The sequence below is a fragment of the Pinus tabuliformis genome, chromosome 3_2 (assembly GCF_031772625.1).
Source record: "Pinus tabuliformis cultivar Carrire ecotype Pingquan chromosome 3_2, CPIR1, whole genome shotgun sequence".
Taxonomy (NCBI): Eukaryota; Viridiplantae; Streptophyta; class Pinopsida; order Pinales; family Pinaceae; genus Pinus; species Pinus tabuliformis.
In genome coordinates this window covers 492,513,535-492,539,317 of record NC_142302.1, presented here as the reverse complement: position 1 = coordinate 492,539,317, position 25,783 = coordinate 492,513,535, and the positions used below count along the sequence as shown (strand labels likewise).

The window sequence follows — 25,783 nt, the reverse complement described above, 5'->3', positions numbered from 1 at the left end:
TGAATGGGCATATCTTCCATCCACCATTTGTCAATATTGCTGGTGAAGTCAGGGTGAGAGAGCCAGACATTTTCAAACCTAAAAGGTCTGTTCCTCGATGTGCCCATAAAAGTAGCTTCAAGCTGGACAAGCCAGTGGTCCGAATCTCCAAAGGAGAGGATTAAAGCTTACATGTCAAGGCCTGTGAGAAGGAGGTCCTCTAAGATTATGAATCTATCTAGTTTAGAGGCAACTTGAGCAGACCCTCCCCTCTTATTGTTTCAGTTAAAAGTTCCATTTATTGTTTTAGTGTCCACTAGTCCCATGTTATTTATGAAGTTCTGGAAGGCAATGGAATCTCTGCCTAGTTTTCTAGTACTGCCTTTTTTCTCTATAAGAGATCTAATCATATTGAAATCCCCTACCAGAATCTAGGGCACATCAAGATATCTCTTTCTTAGCTCCTCAAGGGAGGTGAGAAGCTTGAGTTTGTCTTCTTTTTTTTGAGGACCATAGACGTTTGTGATCATGTATATCTCCTTATCACCCAAAGGTTGAATCACCAAGGATAGATAGTTCCTGGATGCTTCAGCATCCAAGATTCCAAGTTTCTGGGGGTCCCAAAGCGTAAGAATCCCCCCCACCAAGTTGTCTGCTTTAACCTCTAGATACTCATACTTGATTAACCACTTGCTGTGTATCTCTCTGATCTTGTCCATCGAACACTTTGTTTCCTGAATAAAAACCATATCTGGTTTTTCTTCTTTTATTCTACTGTTAAGATTTCTTTGTTTCCTTTTACTTCCTAGACCCCTAATGTTCTAGGTTGTAAGCTTCATTAAGAAAGGTTTGTAAAGGAGTAACTGGTAAGATCTCTCATCTTACCTGAGTTAATCATGAGTTTCCCACATTCAGTCAGCAACTCATTCTGTCTTTTTCTTCCTCTTTTCCTACTCGGGTTCTTGGAAGAATGCATCGGTGTATCCTCCATCGTTTTCACCCCTCTATTCTCCTGGCTATCATGGTTTCTTTTGACTCCAAAGCCCTTCAATTTTGATCTCCAAAGGAAGAGTTGTTGAACCCTGTCAAACTCCTCTTTTGGCAGGGACTCTACCCCTTTGGCTAGTCCTTGCTCCAGAAACTTTTCTAGATCTAAATTCTCCCTTTCTAGAATCTCCTGCAATTCATGGTCCTCCGTTCCAGCCTCACTTGGGGTCATCTCATGGTCCCTACTAAGCTCCATAATGCTTGGCAGATCATCCTTTTGTTGGTTGTTCTCTGGTATATCAGCCATGCTAAAATCCCTTTCCTTCTCAGTGGGATTATTCTCCGATTCTTGGTTTGTTCCGTTGTTTCCAACTTCTTCTTCTAAGATCTTGAAACTATTGTGGCGTAGTTTTCCGTCCTCATTAATCTTCTTTTGGTGCCGCTTTCCTCTTTTCCCTTTGCCCCCAACCTTAGTAAAACCCTTGGTATCTTTGTTTGTGGTGTTTTTTGTGTTGCTCTCCATTTTATTTAATGGGCAGTCTCTGTATAGGTGCCCGTGTTCATGGTACTTGCGGCACCTAAATGGGACATGTTCATAGTCCACCGCTTGCACCCATTCTTTTTCATACACTTTTAAAATGATCGCATCTAAAAGTGCCCTAGATAAGTCCATTTCCACACATATCCGAGCGAAGGATGTGTATTTGCCTTTTAGAGTCACATCTAAGATCTTTATAAAATGCCCTAGTTTGTTGCTGATAGCCTTTAGAGACTCCGACAGCCAATAATCTAAAGGAAGGGAGTAAAGTCTTATCCATACCGGTATCGATGTGAAAGTTTCTCGTTTTGGGACAAAGTTCATCATCCATGGTCGCATGTAAAGGCCTGCAGCAGTGTAAAAATAGGGTCCTCCCTCAAACACTCTGTCTTTATCCTCTAAGCTTGTGAACACCACCGTAAAGAAGCCCTTGGACCCAAGGTGAAGGTTTATTTCCCCCTTTGGTTTCCAGTGGTTCCTTATCCATGCTTGCAAAGCCTTCTCCATCGGCCAAATCCCCATAAATTTGCATATAATCACGTATTCCGCCATGTGATCTCTGTGCACCTGTAGCGCTGGGTCACTTAAAACAACCTGAGGAATAATGGTCAACTTGGGTTTACAGACCCCTGTTGTACTCATAGGAGCAACTTTCTGACTATTGCGCCCTGTCCTCCTCTCCCTACTAGCTTCCTCATGATTCCCTTCCTGTCCATGAGGTCTGATATTTTCCGATTTTTCTGTGTTAATAGCCTCTGTTGCTATCCAGCTCCAGCTCCCTTGGTTCTATCCACAGCTACTTAACTGTATGACGGAGCATAACTCCCTCCTCCGCATCCCGCCATGGAGACCAGCGATAAACCCTAACGCAAAAACCTAGTTCAAAATGCAGCCAGGTCGTGATTTCGTCTCCGATCCTCCTCCGGTTTTAATTCTATTCCAATATTAATTTGTTTTTATTTTATACATATTTCTTTATATTTTATTGAAATATTAAACTTTTATTATAATTATTTATATATTTACAAATAAAAAATATTACAAGCTTGTTAATAGTATTTTAATAATATCCTTAATGTATTATTATATTATATTATAATCTTTTCCCATTTTAATATGTTTAATATATAAATAAAAATAAAAATAAAAAATTAATTAATTTATATCCCATTAACAAATTTCTTAACAACATTGTCCAGCGGCTAGCTCGTAACGGCTAGTTTACAATAGCTATTTCATAACGGCTAATTCCATGCATGAATGTTTCTCTACTATTTAAACAATTGCTAACATTGATTTTTTCACCTTTGTCATGAGGATAAACCACATTAGTTGGTTCAAGACGTCAACCAAAATTTAAGAATGATATTAATCTAAAACACAATACTATTATCAATATAGATCACAAAAATCTAAAATCTAACAATGTTACACCTGTAAAACAAAACATTATTTCTCGCTTAAAAAAACAAAAAACCAAGTGAAACCCATTTTTAATTAGAAAAAGTAGAGTTTGGGAGAAGCATCGTGATTTCCATTTCCATCTGCACGGCACGAATTCATTTGGATAATGTGTCCGGATCAACAACGAAGGTCCAATAGTGTTTATATAGATTAACCAACAATATGATCAGCGAGCGCATAGTATAAATAAAAATTTAATATATATTCAAAAATAATAAAGATTATTTTTTTTAATTTATATATGTTATTTTATTTATTTATTATTTATATTTTATTGTTGAATCTATTTATGTATTTAAGAAGATATTTTAAACAACAAAAAATCATGTCATTGTTTGAAATTGCATAACTGAATTTTGGTTGTGAATAAGACTATTTCATATAGAAATTAGGCTATGGCTAATTTAAATGTATATGATATAAATTAAAGAAATTAGAATATGTCTAATTTAAAGGAGAAGATGAAATGATTTTTTTTTACTATCATTTTTTTGACTAATTTTAACCAAAATCCATCAGAGATTTTTAAAAAATGAGTTTACATTGTTTAATCTATAAAATTTGAGTGCCCCAGCGATTTTTTGGAAGAATCCCAATTCAAATTTACGTGAAAGTTCGCACAGCACAAACCTTGATGTACATATTTTTATGGTGTAATTTAATTTATAAATGAAATGATTTTTGTAACTGGAATTTATTAAAATCTAGCCATACAATTTGAGTAAAAATGTGATTTCTTTTATAGTTAGATTCAGCATTATGAAAAAATCCATAAAATATTAAACAATTTAAAAAAAATTTAAAAATCTCGATCAAATTTTAATTAAAATTAATCAAAAAAATATTATTAAAAAAATCATTTCATCTGTGAATGTTTTATAAACCAGAAGGATCCAGAACCTGTGCAGGACGGCCACCATATTGCTTTAAGGGTGCCTGACTTTGATGGTTTCGTCGAATCCCTGAAAGTGAGTGTATTAAAGTAGCATAATTTATTAATTTCACTTCACAGCTATTGAGCAAGGGATTATATTACATTCCAAATTTGCATCAAATAGATTTTAGATAATATGAAGCTAAGGAAAGCTTTGATTAACCTTTTACACCTTTCTCAACCAAGAGTAAAGAATGTACCAATTGATTCTAGGCATGTGGAGTACTCAAGTTTTTTAAGAGTTTAGGGTTCACAGAAATTTTTTACTTAAAAAGAATCCAGTATTACCATAATTTCTGTTTGGTGCAGGAAAGGTTAAAAAGAATCAAGTATTACCATAATTTCTGTTTGGTGCTAGGCATGTGGAGTACTCAAGTTTTTTAAGAGTTTAGGGTTCACAGATTCTTTTTACTTAAAAAGAATCCAGTATTACCATAATTTCTGTTTGGTGCAGGAAAGGTTAAAAAGAATCAAGTATTACCATAATTTCTGTTTGGTGCAGGGAAGATTTTTAATAGTTTAGAGTTCACAGATTTTTTTACTTAAAAGGATTAAGTATTACCATAATTTATGTTTGGTGCAGGAAAAGGGAATCCCAATTCATGAGGTAACACAACAGAGAGGAAAACTCAATCAAGTTTTCTTCTATGATCCTGATGGTAAGTTCACTTGTATTTGTTTTTTCTCCCTCTTAGAGTTCATTGTAAGTGGTTTCCCTCCAGAAATTGACAGCTTCCCAGTCTTCTAGTTTGGCAGGTAGAATTTTTTATCAAAATTTCCATGGAATTCTAAATTAAAATATGTTTTCTTTTTAATAAAAATAGCATATGTTATATTATTGTCTCCTTGGCAAGGAATGTAAGAGGTCTCTGTTTTCTGTCCTAATTTTTAATAACAGGGAATGGAGTGGAAGTTGGCAACTGGTCCAAAAGCCAATAAGGGGCATATTTCTGCTCCACTAGGAGGATTTGCCATTGTGCCATTTAATTGGTGGATTGATGTTACTACTAATTTGTAGCTATAGTTAGCAAGATTATCCAACCCTAAGGCTTGAAACTGTCAGGTGCTAGTTACGCCGTAAGGCGTTTCCCTCTGAGATCCATCCCCATTTTGCCTATGTGTCCTCCTCTGACGCCGTGACGCCGTACGATGAGATGTTAGACGATTACAAACACCAGAACCGTCGATCAAAAATGTCACTGAGGCGATGCGGTCCGGGTAATGAAGAGCGGAGTGCCAATCGCCATTCCACATACCGATATTTCTTCCTCTGTTACTCCGGTTTATTGTGTAAATAATATATTCTTCCACATTCTGCGCTGAAAATGGTGTCAAACGACAAGGCCTCCGTCACGAAGGAGCTCAACGATAAGCACAGAAAGGTAAAGCTTCAAGGTCTCATGTTTTTTCTTTGAATAGTTCCGAAAATGTAGTGTGGATTTTGATTTATCTGTAAATGGGCCGAAAGCCCTGGAATTTGTTTTCTTTGTATAATTTGTAGTCCGAGCTCTATTTTTACTAGGGTCAGCTATTTTTTGTTTTGCCATTCGTTCCTGAAATTATGCAGGGTCTCGGTACAAGTACTTCTAAAGAGGGGAAAGAATATTTTAAAAATTTGCAAAAACATAAAAAAGACTTCATGTGGATTAACGATGACGATGGAGATGCAATTGAATTAGCCTTCAGCAAGAAGAAAATAGAGGCCAGAAAGAACTGGCTAAGACATTTTTGAGGTAATGAAATTAGTTTCCATAATGAGTAAATGTTGTTGAATGGAAGACTGCTAATTTGCTCACAATTCTAACATTAATGAATCTAATGGCAGCCGGGGACATATTTGGACCAGACTGACAAGCTTATCAAGTACAACGAGTTTGTAAACAAGGAACTGATCCTATTTTCCATGGCTGATTTGCAAAGATCCATCCCATCCATTGTTGATGGTTTGAAACCAGGGCAAAGAAAAATATTGTTTTGTTCTTTCAAGAGAAATTTTGTTACGCAAGCAAAGGTTGTCTCATCTTACCATGAAATTATTTACTCCCTTATCGGCAGTGCTTATCGGACTCTTGGAATTTACAATAATAATGTTGTTTCCTTAAACAGGTGGCTCAATTCTCGGGTTATGTCTCAGAGCATTCTGCTTACCATCACGGTGAGCAGAGTCTTGCTAGCACAATTATTGGAATGGCACAAGATTTTGTTGGAAGTAACAACATTAACCTTCTTGCCCCGCTTGGACAATTTGGTACCAGAGCCCAGGTGAGAAATTCAGGGAGGTAGTTGCTTTTGAATCTTAATGAACTTTACCACTGCTATTTATTCTTACATCTAAATGAAACCTCCTGCCTATGTGGGTCGTTTATGACGGTGGAAAAGACCATGCAAGCGCTCGATATGTTTTCACATGCCTGTCACCAATAACACGCTTCTTGTTCCCAAAAGACGATGATGTACTCTTGGATTACTTGAATGAAGATGGCCAGAAAATTGAGCCAACGTGGTAAGTAGTTCGCTATAGAAGAGTGATAAATTGTTGTATTCAGAATTGTGTATAAGTTGATAGGCAGGTACAGAAGGATGGCGAATTGTGGGATTCAGAAATTGCGTATAACCCTGGGGAGTCTTGTACAGCAGGAATTTGTGTTATATATATGTTTTATTGCAAGCATGGGTTTTCATTGGTTTTCTGTATGTGGCTTAGATATGTGCCAATTATTCTGATGGTCCTTGTGAATGGAAGTGAAGGAATTGGAACTGGTTGGAGTTCCTTTGTACCTAACTACAACCCAAGGGATATTGCCGCAAATATAAAGCGCATGCTTAATGATGAACCCTTGCAGCCAATGACACCTTGGTACAAGGGTTTTAAGGTAATATTCTGTCCATTATTCAATATAGAGATTTGCAGAATATTTTACAAATTTGATTCAACTCTGACGCCGTACGATGAGATGTTAGACGATTACAAACACCAGAACCGTCGATCAAAAATGTCACTGAGGCGATGCGGTCCGGGTAATGAAGAGCGCGGAGTGCCAATCGCCATTCCACATACCGATATTTCTTCCTCTGTTACTCCGGTTTATTGTGTAAATAATATATTCTTCCACATTCTGCGCTGAAAATGGTGTCAAACGACAAGGCCTCCGTCACGAAGGAGCTCAACGATAAGCACAGAAAGGTAAAGCTTCAAGGTCTCATGTTTTTTCTTTGAATAGTTCCGAAAATGTAGTGTGGATTTTGATTTATCTGTAAATGGGCCGAAAGCCCTGGAATTTGTTTTCTTTGTATAATTTGTAGTCCGAGCTCTATTTTTACTAGGGTCAGCTATTTTTTGTTTTGCCATTCGTTCCTGAAATTATGCAGGGTCTCGGTACAAGTACTTCTAAAGAGGGGAAAGAATATTTTAAAAATTTGCAAAAACATAAAAAAGACTTCATGTGGATTAACGATGACGATGGAGATGCAATTGAATTAGCCTTCAGCAAGAAGAAAATAGAGGCCAGAAAGAACTGGCTAAGACATTTTTGAGGTAATGAAATTAGTTTCCATAATGAGTAAATGTTGTTGAATGGAAGACTGCTAATTTGCTCACAATTCTAACATTAATGAATCTAATGGCAGCCGGGGACATATTTGGACCAGACTGACAAGCTTATCAAGTACAACGAGTTTGTAAACAAGGAACTGATCCTATTTTCCATGGCTGATTTGCAAAGATCCATCCCATCCATGGTTGATGGTTTGAAACCAGGGCAAAGAAAAATATTGTTTTGTTCTTTCAAGAGAAATTTTGTTACGCAAGCAAAGGTTGTCTCATCTTACCATGAAATTATTTACTCCCTTATCGGCAGTGCTTATCGGACTCTTGGAATTTACAATAATAATGTTGTTTCCTTAAACAGGTGGCTCAATTCTCGGGTTATGTCTCAGAGCATTCTGCTTACCATCACGGTGAGCAGAGTCTTGCTAGCACAATTATTGGAATGGCACAAGATTTTGTTGGAAGTAACAACATTAACCTTCTTGCCCCGCTTGGACAATTTGGTACCAGAGCCCAGGTGAGAAATTCAGGGAGGTAGTTGCTTTTGAATCTTAATGATCTTTACCACTGCTATTTATTCTTACATCTAAATGAAACCTCCTGCCTATGTGGGTCGTTTATGACGGTGGAAAAGACCATGCAAGCGCTCGATATGTTTTCACATGCCTGTCACCAATAACACGCTTCTTGTTCCCAAAAGACGATGATGTACTCTTGGATTACTTGAATGAAGATGGCCAGAAAATTGAGCCAACGTGGTAAGTAGTTCGGTATAGAAGAGTGATAAATTGTTGTATTCAGAATTGTGTATAAGTTGATAGGCAGGTACAGAAGGATGGCGAATTGTGGGATTCAGAAATTGCGTATAACCCTGGGGAGTCTTGTACACCAGGAATTTGTGTTATATATATGTTTTATTGCAGGCATGGGTTTTCATTGGTTTTCTGTATGTGGCTTAGATATGTGCCAATTATTCTGATGGTCCTTGTGAATGGAAGTGAAGGAATTGGAACTGGTTGGAGTTCCTTTGTACCTAACTACAACCCAAGGGATATTGCCGCAAATATAAAGCCCATGCTTAATGATGAACGCTTGCAGCCAATGACACCTTGGTACAAGGGTTTTAAGGTAATATTCTGTCCATTATTCAATATAGAGATTTGCAGAATATTTTACAAATTTGATTCAACCGTTGTTTTCACTCTTAATCTTGGGTGTGTTCAGGGTACAATTGAACAAACAGCTGTAAAGGATAATTGTGTGAGTTACACGATTAGTGGCATCATAGAAGAAATTAATGAGACCACACTGAGAATTACAGAGTTGCCCGTTCGCAAGTGGACTCAGGATTACAAGGAATTTTTGGAAGCGTTGATGACTGGGAATGATAAGATTAAAGATCCATTCATAAGGGTGGGTTGCTGTCATTCATACAAATAGGTTACACGTAAGAATTTTTAAATATCGTGAAATGATTTTTAATGAAAATATTTGTCTTCCAGGACTACAAGGAATACAATACTGATACCAGGGTCCATTTTGAGGTGTCACTTTCTGAAGAGAATATGAAGATTGCACTTCAAGAGGGTCTTTTAAAGAAATTCACACTGACTACTACAGTCAATACAAGTACCATGCATCTTTTTGACTCAAAGGGAATCATTCATAAATATGAGACCCCTGAGCAAGGTACATTCCTTAAATTCATCATTATTTGGTTGTCTGGTAGGCTTCAATCTTGTATTTAAATGCATGAGTTGAAGAACGGTTCTAAATGGTATTACCTCATAAACTTGCAGTTCTGGAGGACTTCTATCATATCCGACTGGAACTCTATGAAAAGAGAAAGGTAGGGTTTTTCTGTGCTATCCTCTTTAGCCAGAGCCTTCTTTCTGGCTTAGCATTACCAACACATTTGTTTTCTGCCATTTCTGTGCCTGCCCTCTTTGTCTTACTTTGTCTCCAAGAACTTGTTTTGGCAATGCCTCGTCAAAAGATGCCATGGATTGAAATTTCGAAAGCCCAACAAATTGTGTTTTTGTTTCATATAATGAACAACAAAATTTTGGAATGAACGCTTTTAACATTGAATTGAAATTGTGAATCCAGAAAGTCCAATTGGACAACCTTCAGCTTGATTTGCTGAAATTGGACAATAAAGTTAGATTCATACTGGGGGTTGTAAATGGAGAAATCATAGTGAGCAACAAGAAACGTGCAGAGTTGCTGCTTGAATTGAAGAACGAAGGCTTCACCCCATTCCCCAAGAAGGGAAAACCTGTTGAGGCAGCTATTGCTGGGGCAATAGAAGATGCTGAAGAGTCTCCTGAAGACAACATTGAGACAGTAAAGGGTGTTCGTGATGGAGATTATGAGTATCTTCTATCCTTGGCAATAGGAACATTGACTTTAGAAAAGGTGCAGCAATTATGTGCTGAACGAGACAAGCTTGAGGATGACGTTGAGGAGCTTAAAAAGGCAACACCCAAATCTCTATGCTGGAAAGACTTGGATGCCTTTACAAAGGAGTTGGATGTATGTTCCTCATCTTTTGACACCTTTGGTAGATCGAGATTTGTGTGATTCATCCTGTCTGATAAACGAGTTGCTTCATCCACTCTTATGGCTTTTGGTATATTTGGTTTCTCACTTGTCTGTAATTTTTGTAGGCTCAAGAACTACAGGAGCCCAAGGATGATGAATATGAATTGAGCAACATGGGAAATGATTCTGCCAGAATCTTCAGACAAGTAGGCAAAAACCAGAGAAAAAAATACCAAAAAAACTGTAACTGCTGAAAAAACTGACTCTCAATCAACCACCAACAATCAGGCATCGACTGCCTCTCTTACTACAACTAATGCACAGAATGGTAATGCTGTTTTTAATCAACTGCGATTGAAATTCACTGTTATAAATGTCATCGCGACTCGAGCTCCTGTGCAGTATGCCTCGGGTTATGTCTCAGAGCATTCTGCTTACCATCACGGTGAGCAGAGTCTTGCTAGCACAATTATTGGAATGGCACAAGATTTTGTTGGAAGTAACAACATTAACCTTCTTGCCCCGCTTGGACAATTTGGTACCAGAGCCCAGGTGAGAAATTCAGGGAGGTAGTTGCTTTTGAATCTTAATGATCTTTACCACTGCTATTTATTCTTACATCTAAATGAAACCTCCTGCCTATGTGGGTCGTTTATGACGGTGGAAAAGACCATGCAAGCGCTCGATATGTTTTCACATGCCTGTCACCAATAACACGCTTCTTGTTCCCAAAAGACGATGATGTGCTCTTGGATTACTTGAATGAAGATGGCCAGAAAATTGAGCCAACGTGGTAAGTAGTTCGGTATAGAAGAGTGATAAATTGTTGTATTCAGAATTGTGTATAAGTTGATAGGCAGGTACAGAAGGATGGCGAATTGTGGGATTCAGAAATTTCGTATAACTCTGGGGAGTCTTCTACACCAGGAATTTGTGTTATATATATGTTTTATTGCAAGCATGGGTTTTCATTGGTTTTCTGTATGTGGCTTAGATATGTGCCAATTATTCTGATGGTCCTTGTGAATGGAAGTGAAGGAATTGGAACTGGTTGGAGTTCCTTTGTACCTAACTACAACCCAAGGGATATTGCCGCAAATATAAAGCGCATGCTTAATGATGAACCCTTGCAGCCAATGACACCTTGGTACAAGGGTTTTAAGGTAATATTCTGTCCATTATTCAATATAGAGATTTGCAGAATATTTTACAAATTTGATTCAACCGTTGTTTTCACTCTTAATCTTGGGTGTGTTCAGGGTACAATTGAACAAACAGCTGTAAAGGATAATTGTGTGAGTTACACGATTAGTGGCATCATAGAAGAAATTAATGAGACCACACTGAGAATTACAGAGTTGCCCGTTCACAAGTGGACTCAGGATTACAAGGAATTTTTGGAAGCGTTGATGACTGGGAATGATAAGATTAAAGATCCATTCATAAGGGTGGGTTGCTGTCATTCATACAAATAGGTTACACGTAAGAATTTTTAAATATCATGAAATGATTTTTAATGAAAATATTTGTCTTCCAGGACTACAAGGAATACAATACTGATACCAGGGTCCATTTTGAGGTGTCACTTTCTGAAGAGAATATGAAGATTGCACTTCAAGAGGGTCTTTTAAAGAAATTCACACCGACTACTACAGTCAATACAAGTAACATGCATCTTTTTGACTCAAAGGGAATCATTCATAAATATGAGACCCCTGAGCAAGGTACATTCCTTAAATTCATCATTATTTGGTTGTCTGGTAGGCTTCAATCTTGTATTTAAATGCATGAGTTGAAGAACGGTTCTAAATGGGATTACCTCATAAACTTGCAGTTCTGGAGGACTTCGATCATATCCGACTGGAATTCTATGAAAAGAGAAAGGTAGGGTTTTTCTGTGCTATCCTCTTTAGCCAGAGCCTTCTTTCTGGCTTAGCATTACCAACACATTTGTTTTCTGCCATTTCTGTGCCTGCCCTCTTTGTCTTTGTCTCCAAGAACTTGCTTTGGCAATGCCTCGTCAAAAGATGCCATGGATTGAAATTTTGAAAGCCCAACAAATTGTGTTTTTGTTTCATATAATGAACAACAAAATTTTGGAATGAACGCTTTTAACATTGAATTGAAATTGTGAATCCAGAAAGTCCAATTGGACAACCTTCAACTTGATTTGCTGAAATTGGACAATAAAGTTAGATTCATACTGGGGGTTGTAAATGGAGAAATCATAGTGAGCAACAAGAAACGTGCAGAGTTGCTGGTTGAATTGAAGAACGAAGGCTTCACCCCATTCCCCAAGAAGGGAAAACCTGTTGAGGCAGCTATTGCTGGGTCAATGGAAGATGCTGAAGAGTCTCCTGAAGACAACATTGAGACAGTAAAGGGTGTTCGTGCTGGAGATTATGAGTATCTTCTATCCTTGGCAATAGGAACATTGACTTTAGAAAAGGTGCCGCAATTATGTGCTGAACGAGACAAGCTTTAGGATGACGTTGAGGAGCTTAAAAAGGCAACACCCAAATCTCTATGCTGGAAAGACTTGGATGCCTTTACAAAGGAGTTGGATGTATGTTCCTCATCTTTTGACACCTTTGGTAGATCGAGATTTGTGTGATTCATCCTGTCTGATAAACGAGTTGCTTCATCCACTCTTATGGCTTTTGGTATATTTGGTTTCTCACTTGTCTGTAATTTTTGTAGGCTCAAGAACTACAGGAGCCCAAGGATGATGAATATGAATTGAGCAACATGGGAAATGATTCTGCCAGAATCTTCAGACAAGTAGGCAAAAACCAGAGAAAAAAATACCAAAAAAACTGTAACTGCTGAAAAAACTGATTCTCAATCAACCACCAACAATCAGGCATCGACTGCCTCTCTTACTACAACTAATTCACAGAATGGTAATGCTGTTTTTAATCAACTGCGATTGAAATTCACTGTTATAAATGTCATCCCTGTGGTTGTAAAAGCTTTGACGTATGCCTGGCATCTATCTGCAGAAATTGCGAAACCCAAGCGTGGAGGCGGCAAGAAAGGGGCTGCGAAAAAACAAATGGTTTGTTTAAGTTGCTTTCTATTTATTTCCGTAGGATCCAATTTATGTTGTTGTTTAACATGGATGATGTGAATTGGATCTTTTCAGGAAGTGGAAAGCGATGAGGACGATGAATTAGATACCAGCCTGCAGGATCGGTTGGCATCTTATAACAATGGCTTATCAACAGATCAATCAGGTTCCTCATCATATTTTTTCTGCAGCAATTGATGAGATGAGATAAGATGAGATAATTATATCTATGTCCAACTAATGACCACAAAGTAGGTCAAAGGGACTATTGATTACAATGATGTCCATAAATTGTGGGAGAACCAAACAGTCTCCTATAAAAAATACAATGCATGAATATAAAACTTTTGTTATTTGGGCACTTCAGTCTCTTCTAATATAAATTTGCATTCTGTAATCTGAGTACTTGTATTTTTTTCAATTTGCAGTTGTTGAGGATCAAGGAAGCAAACAAAATTCACCAACTGAAGATTTTAAACCAAACCAGAAAGAGACCACTAGACGGGCAAAAAAGGCTGCCCCTGTCTACGTTGAGATGTCAGATGAAGATGGTACAATGGAAACCATTCCAGAAGAAGAAGAAAATGAAGAGGGAGAGAAACAACCAAGGAAGGCTGGTGCAAAAGGGAAGGCTGCCAATGGGAGAACAAAGAAGGCCACTATTGCCAGTGATGGTGATTCTCATTTTGGAATTGATGAAGATGACGACACTGATTATGAGGAAGCCATTCCTAGGAAGGGGTCAAAGAAGCGTGCTGTTGCTAAGGCCTCCAAACCCTCGAAAACAAACCCTAACAAGTCTAATTCTACAACTACTGCCCCTTTACCTAGAAAGAGAGGACCCAAAAGGCCAGCCCAGGGACAAAAGCTCCCCCAAATGCCTTTCTATCCTAATCGTAGCCGTTAGATTTTTTGTTAGACGATTGAACAAAAATCAACCGTCTGATTAGCTGTCTGATTTAATAAATAAAAAATGTTTTAAAATATTAAAAACCTTGAAAAAACGTTTCACCTTTCACTTGACATCTGTGGGCTCACGGCTGAGCTTAAGGAAGAAGTTGCAACTTCTTGAGAGCATGCGAAAAGCCCCCCTGATTTTACAGTGTCGTCTGGCCTGTATATTCTTGCAAGAATTACTCCTGCCTCATTCAGAGAAAATACCAGAAGGGCTTCGATGACTGCAAAGACTGCTTCGATCTTCAAGGCTGGGAGAAAACCAGGTGGGTAAATGGCGGTGGATCCATGGATTACTCTGTCGACGAGGTATTGAATCTGAAGAAGAAGACAATTCGAATTGGGTTGGACATCGGAGGAGGAATAGGAACTTTCGCCGTGAGAATGAGGGAGGAATAGGAACTTTCGTCATGTATATCACTATAACACAGACGCTGCTATTCTTTGAAAATACTTTGGACATTGTTCATTCTATGCATGTCTTGAGCAATTGGATTCCCACACAGCTGCTGGAATTTGTACTCTATGATTAGGTGAGGGTTCTGAGAAGAAACTGCAGAAACATGTGAGAGATCTGAAATTGATACACTTTTGATTTTGTTTATCAGGAAACTTTTCAAAGATGCTCAGAAGGTAAAGTTTAGCTTGGTGGCTTTTACAATACTTCTATTTGAGAAATTTTTAATTTTCAATCATGGGAATATATATGATGCCCTTGCATGTTTTTAATATATTTGCCACTTTCAGTGTATGGTTCATGTATCTGGGTTTGATTTAGGGCTCCAAGATTTTCATATTCATATTAATATATAAAACAGATCTGCAATTTGAATTTCTGGATTTTCTACCGTGCCATGGTTTTCATTGATATTTGAAAAAATGTGGATGGTTTGTGTGTAATGGTCAAGGGCTGAAATTCAATGGCCATGTTTAGTAGGTGTCGTGCTCTGCAAATTCTCCCAGACTCAGTTGGGAATCTGGCGGGCCTTCGAAGTCTTGTCCTGGGCGAGTGCCGCGCTCTACGGACGCTGCCAGACTCGGTTGGGAAGTTGACGTTTTTCCAAAGTCTTGACCTGGAAGGGTGCCATGCTCTGCAAATGCTCCCAGACTCAGTTGGGGATCTAAAGGGCTTCCAAATTCTTCAGCTGCGTCCGTGTTCCAATTTACAGGTGCTGCCCAAAGTTTTGATGTGTCTGGATGTCCCAAACTACAAGGTAGTGTGGGAGTATTCGAGCAGCTACGCCAACGACTGGGAGAAGGTTTTAGTGAAGAAAACTTGGGAGAAAGCTTCAGTGAAGAAAGTGAGTAGTAAATATAACAACATTTAATAATCACAATCGTGGTCCAGTGGCCACAGTGTTCACTGCTCGCCGAATACAACCTTCACAGATTTGTAATCTTAACCAAAATGAACAAGGTGGATAGCTGCGAGGCAGTTAGTCCCTCTCTCTGTAGATAATTAAAATATCTTGCTTAATGCGACAAGATTTATGTGTAATGTAATTTTACTGAACAAATAAGTTCATATTTCTGATTTCTGATTTGTCAAAATTTGAAATCACATGGAAAATTTTAGGGTGACGCGTTTCGAACCTTTATCAAGGTTTATCACCATCATATAATAAATCTCCACCATGTCCTATAATGAACCTCGATAGAGATTCGAAACTTATCGACCCTAAAATTTCTATATGATTTTTTCAGAAAATCTTGGCTTAAGTTCATACTTCTCCATTGATCCGTTCTCATTTTTGGTCTAAACATATTATTTGATATTTTTGGTCTAAACATATTATTTGATGAATACAGTAATGGCTTTGCTTCTTTGACGAATGCAGTGATGGATGTGCTTCTGCCTCTCAGAGAACCGTCCATACATGCAGCAGTCACAGATCCGTTATAGTCTAGCTAGATAGGATATATATTTTTTCCAATATGTAACCTTGCGTGAGATCTTCTGGGTTAACTATTTGTATAGTCTTCTCGATCTCCCATCAAATCTGTAGGGACTACCCTTGCTTACAATCCAACACCATTATGAATCAGTTTGTAATACATATACCAAGAAATTAATTATTATCACGATTCAGTAAAGGATATACTTTTAACTCTTTGCAAATTGACAAACTCACAGGTTTTCAATGTACTTCACATTTGCCATAGACAAGCTGTTAATTTACAAAAAGCACGTGCACCGTCAAATTAAGCTGAACAAATTACATAAGACCAAGTTGCTTCATACAAGGTTGTCTCTAATTTTATTTTTCAGTATGGAAAAAGTGATATATTCATCAAAAAGAAATTTTACAAACACGTGATATGAGATCAACATATAGATGTAATAAAATACATCAAATATCATCTTTCTGTACCAGTCAAAACTATTCTGGCAAATCCAGAAGTATAGACTATCATAACCAGTATTGTGCAGGCATAATGATGACAAGTGAATCAGCAAACCAAGCATAGGAAAAGTAATATGTACAAATCAAAAACACAAAATGGGTTGATAGGATGTCCAACATGTTGTATCCCGACAAAGTTCATCTTGTACATATGAGAATTCCTGCAAAGAAATAGTTCTATTCAGAGAAAGTCATCACCCCGGCGTCTAGAATTTGTCCTTCCATCTTAATCTCAATGTGTCGTATGTTCGCTTTAGCATGAAGTCCTTTTTTCGAGAGTCTGCCTCTAAAATGGTTATGCTCTCTTTCTATGTGTTCAATAGATGAACCCGGATAATAAGTCCAGAGTTGTTGTACTTGGAAGAGCCAACCTTGAAGAGTGTAAAATGGTTATGCTCTCTTCCTATGTATGCAATAGATGAACCCAGATAATAAGTCCAAAGTTGTTGTACTTGGAAGAACCAGCCTTGAAGAGTGGTTTGATAGATATGTGCCCGTCCAAGTCCTCATATATGTGTAATATTGGGATGTTCAAAAATTTTGTGAACCAAAGTAAACCTTAGAGTGACATTACTTCAGCTTAAGTGTTCGTGCCATGGCCAGCACCCCAATGTATCCAGAATCCCTGATCCAGCTAGAAGGCAATCCAGAAACCACATCCGCAAATATGTCTTTGCGATGCTCCATCAAAATAGGCAGCCGGGAAAACCACTGTAGGGGTGGATTTGCAAGAAGAAACCTTCGGCCCGGTATGCAGATATGAACTAGTAGTGTGGGCCGGGCCAGTTTGATGTTTTCCAAAACCCGCAGTTCAGAAATCTGGTGGTTGTTGAAGATGATTTTATTTCTCCATTTCCAGACCTCCGAGAAAAAATATAATGGTAATAACAATATAATGGTATATTGCGCCATGCATATTGCGCTTGCTCTTTGCTCCGCCAGATAAGACATTCTGACAAGGTTGTGAAATGTATCAACAATAAGAGCTCAACAGTCCCAACATCCTAGGTCATATTATATTGGTAGAATCAATTGTTTGAAGTTAAGTTAGACAGATTCTTATGAAGTTATCCTAATTCAACCCACATTTACGTTTCTCTTTTGTCAATGTGATTGTTCAGAAATCCTCGCCATCAGCATATACAAACGTAATTTAACGATCCTATTTCAACCAAGAACCTAAGAACCTGACAGTTGCACTCATGCAGTTTGTATGGAATTTTTTGACGCTTGTCCTCTGGAAACATGTATGTTGTTGTTGATTACAAGACCATGACATTGTTTGTTGGTAAGTTTGAAACAACACAAATATTATAAGCCCAGACTGAAAGAACTTGTTCCAAAGTAAACATAAACATATACCTGAATGTAAAAGCCTTTTGTGATTATGAAGGCAAGCAAAACAATAGATGCTACTAATCCAATCCGTCTGATGTCAGGAACTACAACACCTATCAACACTTCAATTCCCTTCATGTGTGTCAAAACAGTGTGAATGCATTAATCATATGTAGGTATAGGTAGGTAAGATGACTAGGACATAGAGTTAAAACTTACATTAACTGTGATGATTACTAAATATAGCCCGAGCAAGGTGAGCAAAAATGCAAATGCAGTACTTCGAAAATTGGCCATAAAATGCCCAAGAAGTTGTTGGATGAAAATATCTGTTTTAAAAGGCAAGAAATGGAATGGTTTTTTTGTTATTTGGATTACCAAAAGAAATGGCTTAGTTAAGATAGCTTATAAATGGAGGCATAAGCTCTGAGGCTCTCATGGTGTCATTTCAATATATTGGCCCTGTTCAAGTTTTGAATGATTCAGAAATTAGCAGATTTGTTAGATAGTGGAGGTAGGAAATTTGTAATTCTTTTTTGTCAAACGTGGTAGCTGATAAAAGATGAGAAACAACTTAATCACACACATGTTGTTAAAAGCCTAATACTAAGAAGGCTGGTAGAAGTGGATGATTAAGATTGTTTATAGGTTTAGCCAACAGTTTTATTGGTAACATGCATAGTTTGAACTTTTGGTGATATTGTTTCATCACATAGGCTGACTACAGTTTGGTGAATTGTTACTGGAAATATACTTAAATCAAGATAAAATATAGGTGGTAATACCTAGTTGAATGGAGAGTCCTAGTATATTGGCCCTTTTGAGGATTATTATTTGACCAGTTTGTTTCCTTAGTCTGCTGAGTACATTTTTTTTTTGTTGGTTGGTTGTTGTTGTAATTGGTAAATTGTATAGCTGATTTTCATTGCTTCTTGGAATAACTGGCTTCTTGAATAGGGCAGTCATGCATTTGAGTATGTGAGAGGGGTTTGTAGAACACATTATCTAATGAACTCTTATGTAGAGGCAAAAAGTCTCACTCATAGCCTACTCAGGGATTCAGATGAGAATTTCTTGTATAGAATGATCAACTTACTAGAACTACTGCTGCACTTTCTTCATCCACAGAAGCCACTTGAAAATGCTTGAAAATAAACTCTCTGTAACGGCCATTGTCAACAAAAATATTTGCAGTGGAGGCCCTCAGCCCAACAACCATTTTAGCCAGCCTCAGAAGGCAAATAGTTGAGTTCAAACATGATGAAAATTTAATTCCCTGTATACAAAAGCATGTATTAGGTGTTGATAATGGCTAGAAATATGAACTGAAGATGTATATACCTCCTTCTGTACAAAAATGAACAGAAGAGGCAAAGGTATAGGGTTCACCTCGAATTTTCTTGCAAGTTCAATCCACTGTAGGATGTGAAAGGAAGTGTCATAGTGCTAAGAGCGAAAAAGAGGGGAGGAAGAAACTAATAATTTCAGAAATTTTAGCTTTCTATCCGTACCTTGATTTGTTCTAATAAAATTAATATTAAATGTTTGATGGCATCCAGGGAGCTATCTGGTAATGATAATAATAATATTATTAGTATTATAATAATAATAACAACAATGGAAAGGTGGGGAAGGAAGAAACTAATAATTTCATAAATTTGGACCTTTTATCCTAGCTTTATTTGTTCTTTAGATCCAACTAATATTTTGTAGATCCAACTTATGGTGAACCAGCAGCTTGAAAGCCAATTGCAATTCATTCAGCCAACAACGATCTATAAGCATGCCATAGTATTATGTCTATGCATATTCACAATAGTGATTCCACTGTCATATTATTATTCCCCACTTGGACAGAGCGATGACACAAGGGGTTTCTACATGTTGATCGACCATGTAAATTGTATCTTATAAATTAAAATTCTTGTTTTCTAGCCTTCTATTTCTATAGATATCAATTGTGTAGTTGATGGCTTACTTTTTATAAATTCTTCCACAACCTATTATTATTTACAAAATATTCATTTTCAAAATACACATAACTAACTATTGCAATTGTAACTCATTATCATCCACCCTTGCTTTCAACAATGTCCATTCAGATGTCCCTATTCTTCCCCACTCTATGCTATTCTTCCCCACTCTATACATGTCTCTATTCTTCCCCACTCTATGCTATTCTTCCCCACTCTATACATGTCTCTATTCTTCCCCACTCTATGCCTTACGACGTTTCCTTTGCAACATAAGGTGCAAATGCTAGTTTTAGTTTCAGATACATTGTGTACAGTGTAAGACACACGAGAAGTTTTGATTTGGTGATCATCCAACTGTAAATAATATGATGAAGACAAAGGGTTTTGAAGTGCGCTTAAAACCTGCAAATCTAGGTAAATTTACTATTCCTTGAATATTTTCAACATGATAGTTCTCATGAAACTATTTTTTATTCCTAAAATGAAACATAAATATGTTATTAAATATATGCACCTAATTTTATAATTCCGTAACAAAAATTGGGCAATAAATTTTCATAGACATTCAGTGAAATCTTTCCAGATCTTTTGAGTTCTGTGATTATCAATCTGGAAGCTAGTTGTTTGAGAATGGGTTTTAGGTATATTGGTTTAAAGTAACTATTTATTAATCAAATTTTTTATTCATATTAGTTTATTGATGTGATTTTTTTTTTTTTTTTTTTTTATGTTATATTTTATTTTAAATTATATCAATATAGATCATTTACTTAAATTGAACTTAATTGTTACTCAATCTAAAATGAAACCCAAATCGTTTACTTAAATTGAACTTAATTGTTACTCAATCTAAAATTGAACCCAAATCATATGATTGAAGTTTTACTTTACATGTTTCCATATATGCTTTATCGGGTTGATATTGTTAGCTCTGCTATCATTTTTCAGCGGTTAAAGGTCAATTCGGGTCTAATGGTGGGTTTTTGGCTGAAGTGAAAGCTTGCAGTAGGTTTTTCTGCCTTTTCCTCCTTCATTCTCCTCATATTCTCCCAGCCCCGCCATTTTTATTATTTCCTTAAGCCTTTCTGTTCTCAGTTTTAAGACTCTGCTTTACCTCCTTTCCGCCTATAAAACCCTGTTTAATCTCTGCATAACCCGTTTGCTTTAACTCCCGGGCGCTTAACGCAGGAACCCGTGCCAAGATAGCCCTCTGTCATGTTTTGAATCTCCGTCGTTAGATTGCCGATCTAATGGTCTCCGCATTCTCCACCCGCACATTAAATATCGTTCATCTTCCCCTCCATCTAACCGTCCATCGCCAGATCGACGACAGTCGCTTCCCTTCTTCGCGCAATCTGCCTGCCCGTTAACCCGTGGGGGCAGTGGTTTTGGGCTGCCACGCGGCGTGTTTTGACTAGATCGCGCGGTGAGTTACGTAAACCGCCGAGCCCCGATAGGCAGTGTGGGGAAACCGCTTTCCGCCACCGTATCCTTTCCCCGGCAGTTAACCTGCGTGTTTTTTCTACGTGCGATCTCCATCGGATCTGGCGAGTCCAGATCCGACGGCCCTTGTTGCTCCCGCGCATATGCCTCCTGATAGCTCCTCCCACGTGATCTCCACCGTTGATTTTTATCATCCAACGGCCCATGTTCATTCGCCCGTCTGCGCTATCTCCCAATACCCCTCGCCAAGTCATTTATGCCATTGATCTGTGTGATCCTACGACCTTTTTCCCTCAGTTTTCTTGCACGATCCTCTTCCACGGCATTTCCATACTCCCGAAGGATGAAAGGGATGATCTACCTGCTTCCCGCACAATTAAAGCTTCAGCAACTGCAATTAATCAACAGAATGGCCGAAGGACAGAAAGGACACCCTCGAGCAGTTCAACCATTTATCAGTGATGGAGCCTTGTAACAGTCAATATGCCACCTGTTCAGGAAGGACTGCAGAGCACCAGAAAGATTAAATTCATCCATTAAAGCAGTCAAACTGCAGCAGAGACCCATTTCTAAATGTAAATGTGGTTGGTGGTCATTTATTGACACCTCCACGCTTAGTAGCAGAGATATTTTATAAACAAACCTCTATATATATCCAGAAACACAATGTAAGAGGTTGATGAGTGTTATTTTGCTGTAAGGTTCAACTTCTGGAGATTGTAACTGTTGTGATACCTGCAGCGTCTAGTCTTCATTTCCAGCTAATGCAAGCTTCTTTTGTTGTTAATTGCTCACTATCCACTTCTTCTTCTTGTTCCGGGTTGTGCCTGTTTTTCATTTATTCATGTGCTGTTAATGTTTAGCATTATAGGGGCTGTCATCCCACCTCTATGTTATGATTTAGCATGTATCATTGAATTTCTGTGCAGGGTTCTGTTGTTTTAATGCCAGAGAGCTGTCATCATGTCTGTGTATTAGAAAACAGATTTACAGACCTTATAACTGGTTGCAGCCGGCCATCACAGGGTCCTGTGCATCTGCTGGTGTGGTTAGTCTTCTCCATTATCACCTTATTCCTCAAACTGTGAGTAGTTGGTGGTTAAAAGCCTTGCAGTCTAGGGGTGTTCACCCATGTCTGGGGTCAATCATAGTAGAAGTGGTTATCTGGCTTGAATATGCAGCATTTGTTCTATTCATCCACCTATTTTTCCAACATTTTGTTGAGTTTGTAATGTTCCTGAGCATCACTGATATACAACCTAGGTGAGTTTCTTGGGGTGATAACATTAATTGGCACCGTTGCCGGGGAAGAGGAGAATTGAAGCTCAGCTTCCCTGGGAGAACGACACAGCTTCAAGCTTTGATGACAGACAAGGTTTGAACACAGTTTCTAGTTGTAATCATCTGTCTGGCGACTCCTTTGGAGGAAGACCATCTTTTGGCGACTCCACATTGCAGTTCTAGAGTAGTTGGTGAGGCATGCTCAAAGAAATTTTCGTAAACCATCAGTTGAACCAGTGCCTCATCCTAAAAAGACCGTTAAGCACAAGAAAGTATCGTAGTAAGGAGCATCAGAATCAAGTAAGCCTTAGAAATTCCATGTATCTCTGTTAGTGAATGTCACCTTCAGAGATTCATTTAGCTCCTTAGTCATTCCTTTCCCTTCAGACCTCAGTTGAAAGAAGCATCCATGCTGTCCATTATATTACTCTGTTTTTGTCATACTCTTCATTGATTCAAACAAATCGGCTCACCAGTATCCTTTCATACACCCGAGCCATGGCAAGCCAACAAGCTCTTACAAAGATAGAACGGATAGTTGCTGCTAGGTATGGACCTCTAGTCTTGCCTGTCCCTTTAAATCCCATGCCTGCAGGAGATTATCAAGAATTCATGCCAAAGTTTACTGGTGCAGAAGGAATAATAGCTGAAGAGCATTTAGAAGCCTTTTATAGCTATGTTGATAACCTGGATATTAATGAAGAGGATGTATGGATGAGGGTTTTTGTTCAAAGCCTAGAAGGGGAAGCTAGAAAATGGTTTAGAGATTTACCTCCTAGGTCCATTGCAGACATTGATGCTCTAGATGATGTGTTCTTAAAGCACTTGGGGAATAATAAAGCCCTGCTCTTTTATCATGATGAATTTGGGAACTTGCAAAGAGAAGATGGTGAGTTGTTGTTTGATTTCAACATCAGATTTAATCATGTGTATAGCAGAATGCCAGCTGAAGTAAGACCCACCCCTTCTTCTGCTATGATTACTTATGCCAATGCTTTCGATTCTCAGTTATGCTTGTTGTTGAGAGAAATGAAATGTGATTCTTTGGCTGATATGCAAGATGCAGCCTTTGAAGTAGAAGCAAACATCGTTGCTGCAGAGAGACTTGAAAGTGATGCCGAGAGCAGAAGACAGGGAGGTGAATCCTCATCATTCTCAGAGCATGAGATAGATGAATTAGCTAGGATGATTGAGTTCTTGGCCTCTGAAGTTTCCAAACTAAAGGCTGAGCAGTGTTCTGAAAAAGCAGGAGTTCCTTGTGAATTTTCTCTTTCAAAGCCAAAACCATATAGAGGAGCACATGAAAAATTGCAGATTTTGCAGAGAAATCAGGATACAAACGAAGATCAAAGGGTGAAGACCCTTTGTCAAAATATAGTCGTGGAAGAAGAGCTATTTGAAGAAGAGGAGGAGGTCCATGTTTTGGAGGGTGCTCCTTTCCTAACAAGAGTTGCTTATGAGAAAGCAATATCCAAAGGTAATGCTCAACAATTTGTTGTAGCTGCGGAACAACAAGTTGACCAGGAGTGGCAGCCAGCAGCAAATCTCTTCCTCCAAGAATTCGAGCCTAAGGCCAGCACACCTTCACATGGCTATGCAGATCTGCCAATTTTACAACCTGCTTTTGTCCCTAGTCCAGAGATTAAAAAGGGAGAGGAAAGCTCTCCATCATCTGTTGTTTCTCTGTCTGATCAAATGACAATCCCTCACAGTTGCCCCTTGAACACTGAGGCAGGAAATAGCCCATTCTCAAGGTTGAGACTAATCACCTCAGTTTTGATTTTCTGAAACCTACTCACGTGACCTCCAAAAAGCTTGAAAGGGCAGCTTATCAGATAACAGAGGAAGAGGATGTACAGTTTTGGGACTCCTCCTTGGATGAAGATTGCTCAAAGAAAAATTTAGGAGCAGATAATGTTTCTGTGTTCCCTACACATGAACATATTGGTGCACCATTCATATTAATTGTGCAGGGAACAGATGACAAAGATAAGTACACAGCAGCAATGATTATTCAGCAGGTGTACAAAGGTTCCCATGAAGAAAATCCAAGGAGGAAAATATACAGAATGGAAATGAATTTTGATCCATATCTGCCTGTTGTTATGCTCCTATACCAATAGGTGTCATATTTCATGATTGACTGGTTAAAATCCCTAATATGTTCATCCTTTCCCTGCTGCAAAGGTTTTCCATATTTTGAAAAGATCAAAAAATTAAAAAATGAAAAGAGGGTATACCTTAAAAGAAAGATCAAAGGGTAAAAAGAATGAAATGGTCAAAAGAAAATTGAAAGAAATGAACCCCAAAGAAAAGGACCAAGAAAGTGTGCTAGTCCAAAATGCCACTACTATTCTATTTCATTGTGTGCAGTTGGTTGACTCTTGCCACAGTTGATGAATGGCCAAACAACTTAATCTTGGCCAGTTCATGTTTGAATTTCCTGTTTTAGAGATAGAGAATAAAATCTGTCCAAACTGTTCAATCTTGGCAGATAAATAGATAGGTAGAGAAGCAAAGGAGCTCAACAGTTAAATCTGAGCCCTTGGAAGAAATAAGGGCAGACTTAGATAGGATTCCCATGAAAAAAGAAAAAAAAAAAAAATTCTAAGGGTTTGCTAGTCCAAGTGCACCCTTGGAAGAAAGAATGTTAGGTATAATAGGCTGGGTAGGAAGTTTTGGTGTTGCAGAAGCAGGCTTATGATTAATTTTGTCTCTCAAAGATATTCATCTTATTGATATCATAAGTACCATGGCAACTATTTGGTTACAAATCAAGTGAGGCATGACTAACTTCCCTTCACACTTCTTCCTAAAACACTTACTAATTTGCCCCAGGGTGTTGAGATCTGCTTAATATCCCTCTTAAATCACTTCATCTCATTGCATAAAAGACCTAAAACCACATTTTTACTTAGACACTAAACCACATTTCTTGTGTAAAAATCCTTGTTTTCCTGTTAAGCCTAAGTTGTTAAACATTATAATTTAGCGCTTATTTTTATATCAATTTTTATACTAACTTTAACTTTATTATATAATTCCCATATAATTTGTTCCCCCCCGTATTATGTAAATATATGAAACATCCCCAAAAAATGAATATCCCGCCCCGGTTAATCTATAACCACAGCACTATATAAACGAGGGTTTAATGGTTCATCTGGAATTTATTAAAACCTCCACTGCGCAAAACATGGTTAATTATACCATCTGGGTTAATTAACAAACACCCTGACAACCAACAATAATCGCCCCGAGAAGTGTTAAACCATTGTTTATATTACATGGGCCCCGCACCGTAACCCTCCGCCAACTCCATT

The 25,783-nt window shown here is 38.0% G+C and overlaps 3 protein-coding genes and 1 pseudogene across 6 annotated transcripts; all 4 read left to right on the top strand.

Annotated features, from left to right (window-relative positions):
* The first annotated feature begins 5,157 nt into the window (after positions 1-5,157).
* Positions 5,158-6,831, top strand: LOC149181445 (DNA topoisomerase 2-like). Of its 3 annotated transcripts, XR_016257007.1 has the most exons (6): positions 5,158-5,284; positions 5,470-5,635; positions 5,728-5,913; positions 6,009-6,164; positions 6,282-6,405; positions 6,651-6,830. XR_016257007.1 is itself a non-coding variant. In XM_089416619.1 (4 exons), the coding sequence occupies exons 1-2, from the start codon at positions 5,228-5,230 to the stop codon at positions 5,632-5,634; spliced, it is 222 nt and encodes a 73-aa protein (XP_089272745.1). In that variant the 5' UTR covers positions 5,158-5,227; the 3' UTR covers position 5,635; positions 5,728-5,913; positions 6,009-6,156. The 3 variants fall into 3 exon arrangements, 1 of the variants encoding a protein (XP_089272745.1); XM_089416619.1 differs by lacking the exons at positions 6,282-6,405; positions 6,651-6,830 and having other exon boundaries at positions 6,009-6,156; XR_016257006.1 differs by lacking the exons at positions 5,158-5,284; positions 5,470-5,635; positions 5,728-5,913; positions 6,009-6,164 and having other exon boundaries at positions 6,181-6,405; positions 6,607-6,831.
* Positions 6,832-6,835: 4 nt separating this feature from the next.
* LOC149181444 (DNA topoisomerase 2-like) lies at positions 6,836-9,197 on the top strand. The gene is made up of 7 exons (XM_089414219.1): positions 6,836-7,086; positions 7,272-7,437; positions 7,530-7,715; positions 7,811-8,207; positions 8,453-8,577; positions 8,674-8,862; positions 8,952-9,197. Exons 4-7 carry the CDS (start codon positions 8,177-8,179, stop codon positions 9,195-9,197), a joined length of 591 nt encoding a protein of 196 aa, XP_089270345.1. The 5' UTR covers positions 6,836-7,086; positions 7,272-7,437; positions 7,530-7,715; positions 7,811-8,176.
* A 26-nt stretch (positions 9,198-9,223) lies between these two features.
* Positions 9,224-13,970, top strand: LOC149181442 (uncharacterized; annotated as a pseudogene). The gene is made up of 6 exons (XR_016256740.1): positions 9,224-9,298; positions 9,559-9,984; positions 12,694-12,896; positions 12,966-13,051; positions 13,139-13,229; positions 13,492-13,970. The product of XR_016256740.1 is annotated as an uncharacterized LOC149181442 (transcript).
* Positions 10,924-12,478, top strand: LOC149181443 (DNA topoisomerase 2-like). The gene is made up of 5 exons (XM_089417969.1): positions 10,924-11,156; positions 11,253-11,441; positions 11,531-11,717; positions 11,828-11,877; positions 12,134-12,478. The coding sequence occupies exons 1-5, from the start codon at positions 10,938-10,940 to the stop codon at positions 12,476-12,478; spliced, it is 990 nt and encodes a 329-aa protein (XP_089274095.1). The 5' UTR covers positions 10,924-10,937.
* Positions 13,971-25,783: the final 11,813 nt, after the last annotated feature.

Excerpts from the sequence above, each read along its gene's own strand:
- LOC149181444 (XM_089414219.1), top strand. The coding sequence starts at position 8,177 with ATGAAGATGGCCAGAAAATTGAGCCAACGTG. Across the intron at positions 8,208-8,452 it reads CAGAAAATTGAGCCAACGTG|GAATTGGAACTGGTTGGAGT; the intron begins GTAAGTAGTTCG and ends ATGGAAGTGAAG. Across the intron at positions 8,578-8,673 it reads CTTGGTACAAGGGTTTTAAG|GGTACAATTGAACAAACAGC; the intron begins GTAATATTCTGT and ends GGGTGTGTTCAG.
- LOC149181445 (XM_089416619.1), top strand. The coding sequence starts at position 5,228 with ATGGTGTCAAACGACAAGGCCTCCGTCACGAAGGAGCTCAACGATAAG. Across the intron at positions 5,285-5,469 it reads TCAACGATAAGCACAGAAAG|GGTCTCGGTACAAGTACTTC; the intron begins GTAAAGCTTCAA and ends GAAATTATGCAG.
- LOC149181443 (XM_089417969.1), top strand. The coding sequence starts at position 10,938 with ATGTTTTATTGCAAGCATGGGTTTTCATTGGTTTTCTGTATGTGGCTT. Across the intron at positions 11,157-11,252 it reads CTTGGTACAAGGGTTTTAAG|GGTACAATTGAACAAACAGC; the intron begins GTAATATTCTGT and ends GGGTGTGTTCAG. Across the intron at positions 11,878-12,133 it reads AATTCTATGAAAAGAGAAAG|AAAGTCCAATTGGACAACCT; the intron begins GTAGGGTTTTTC and ends TTGTGAATCCAG.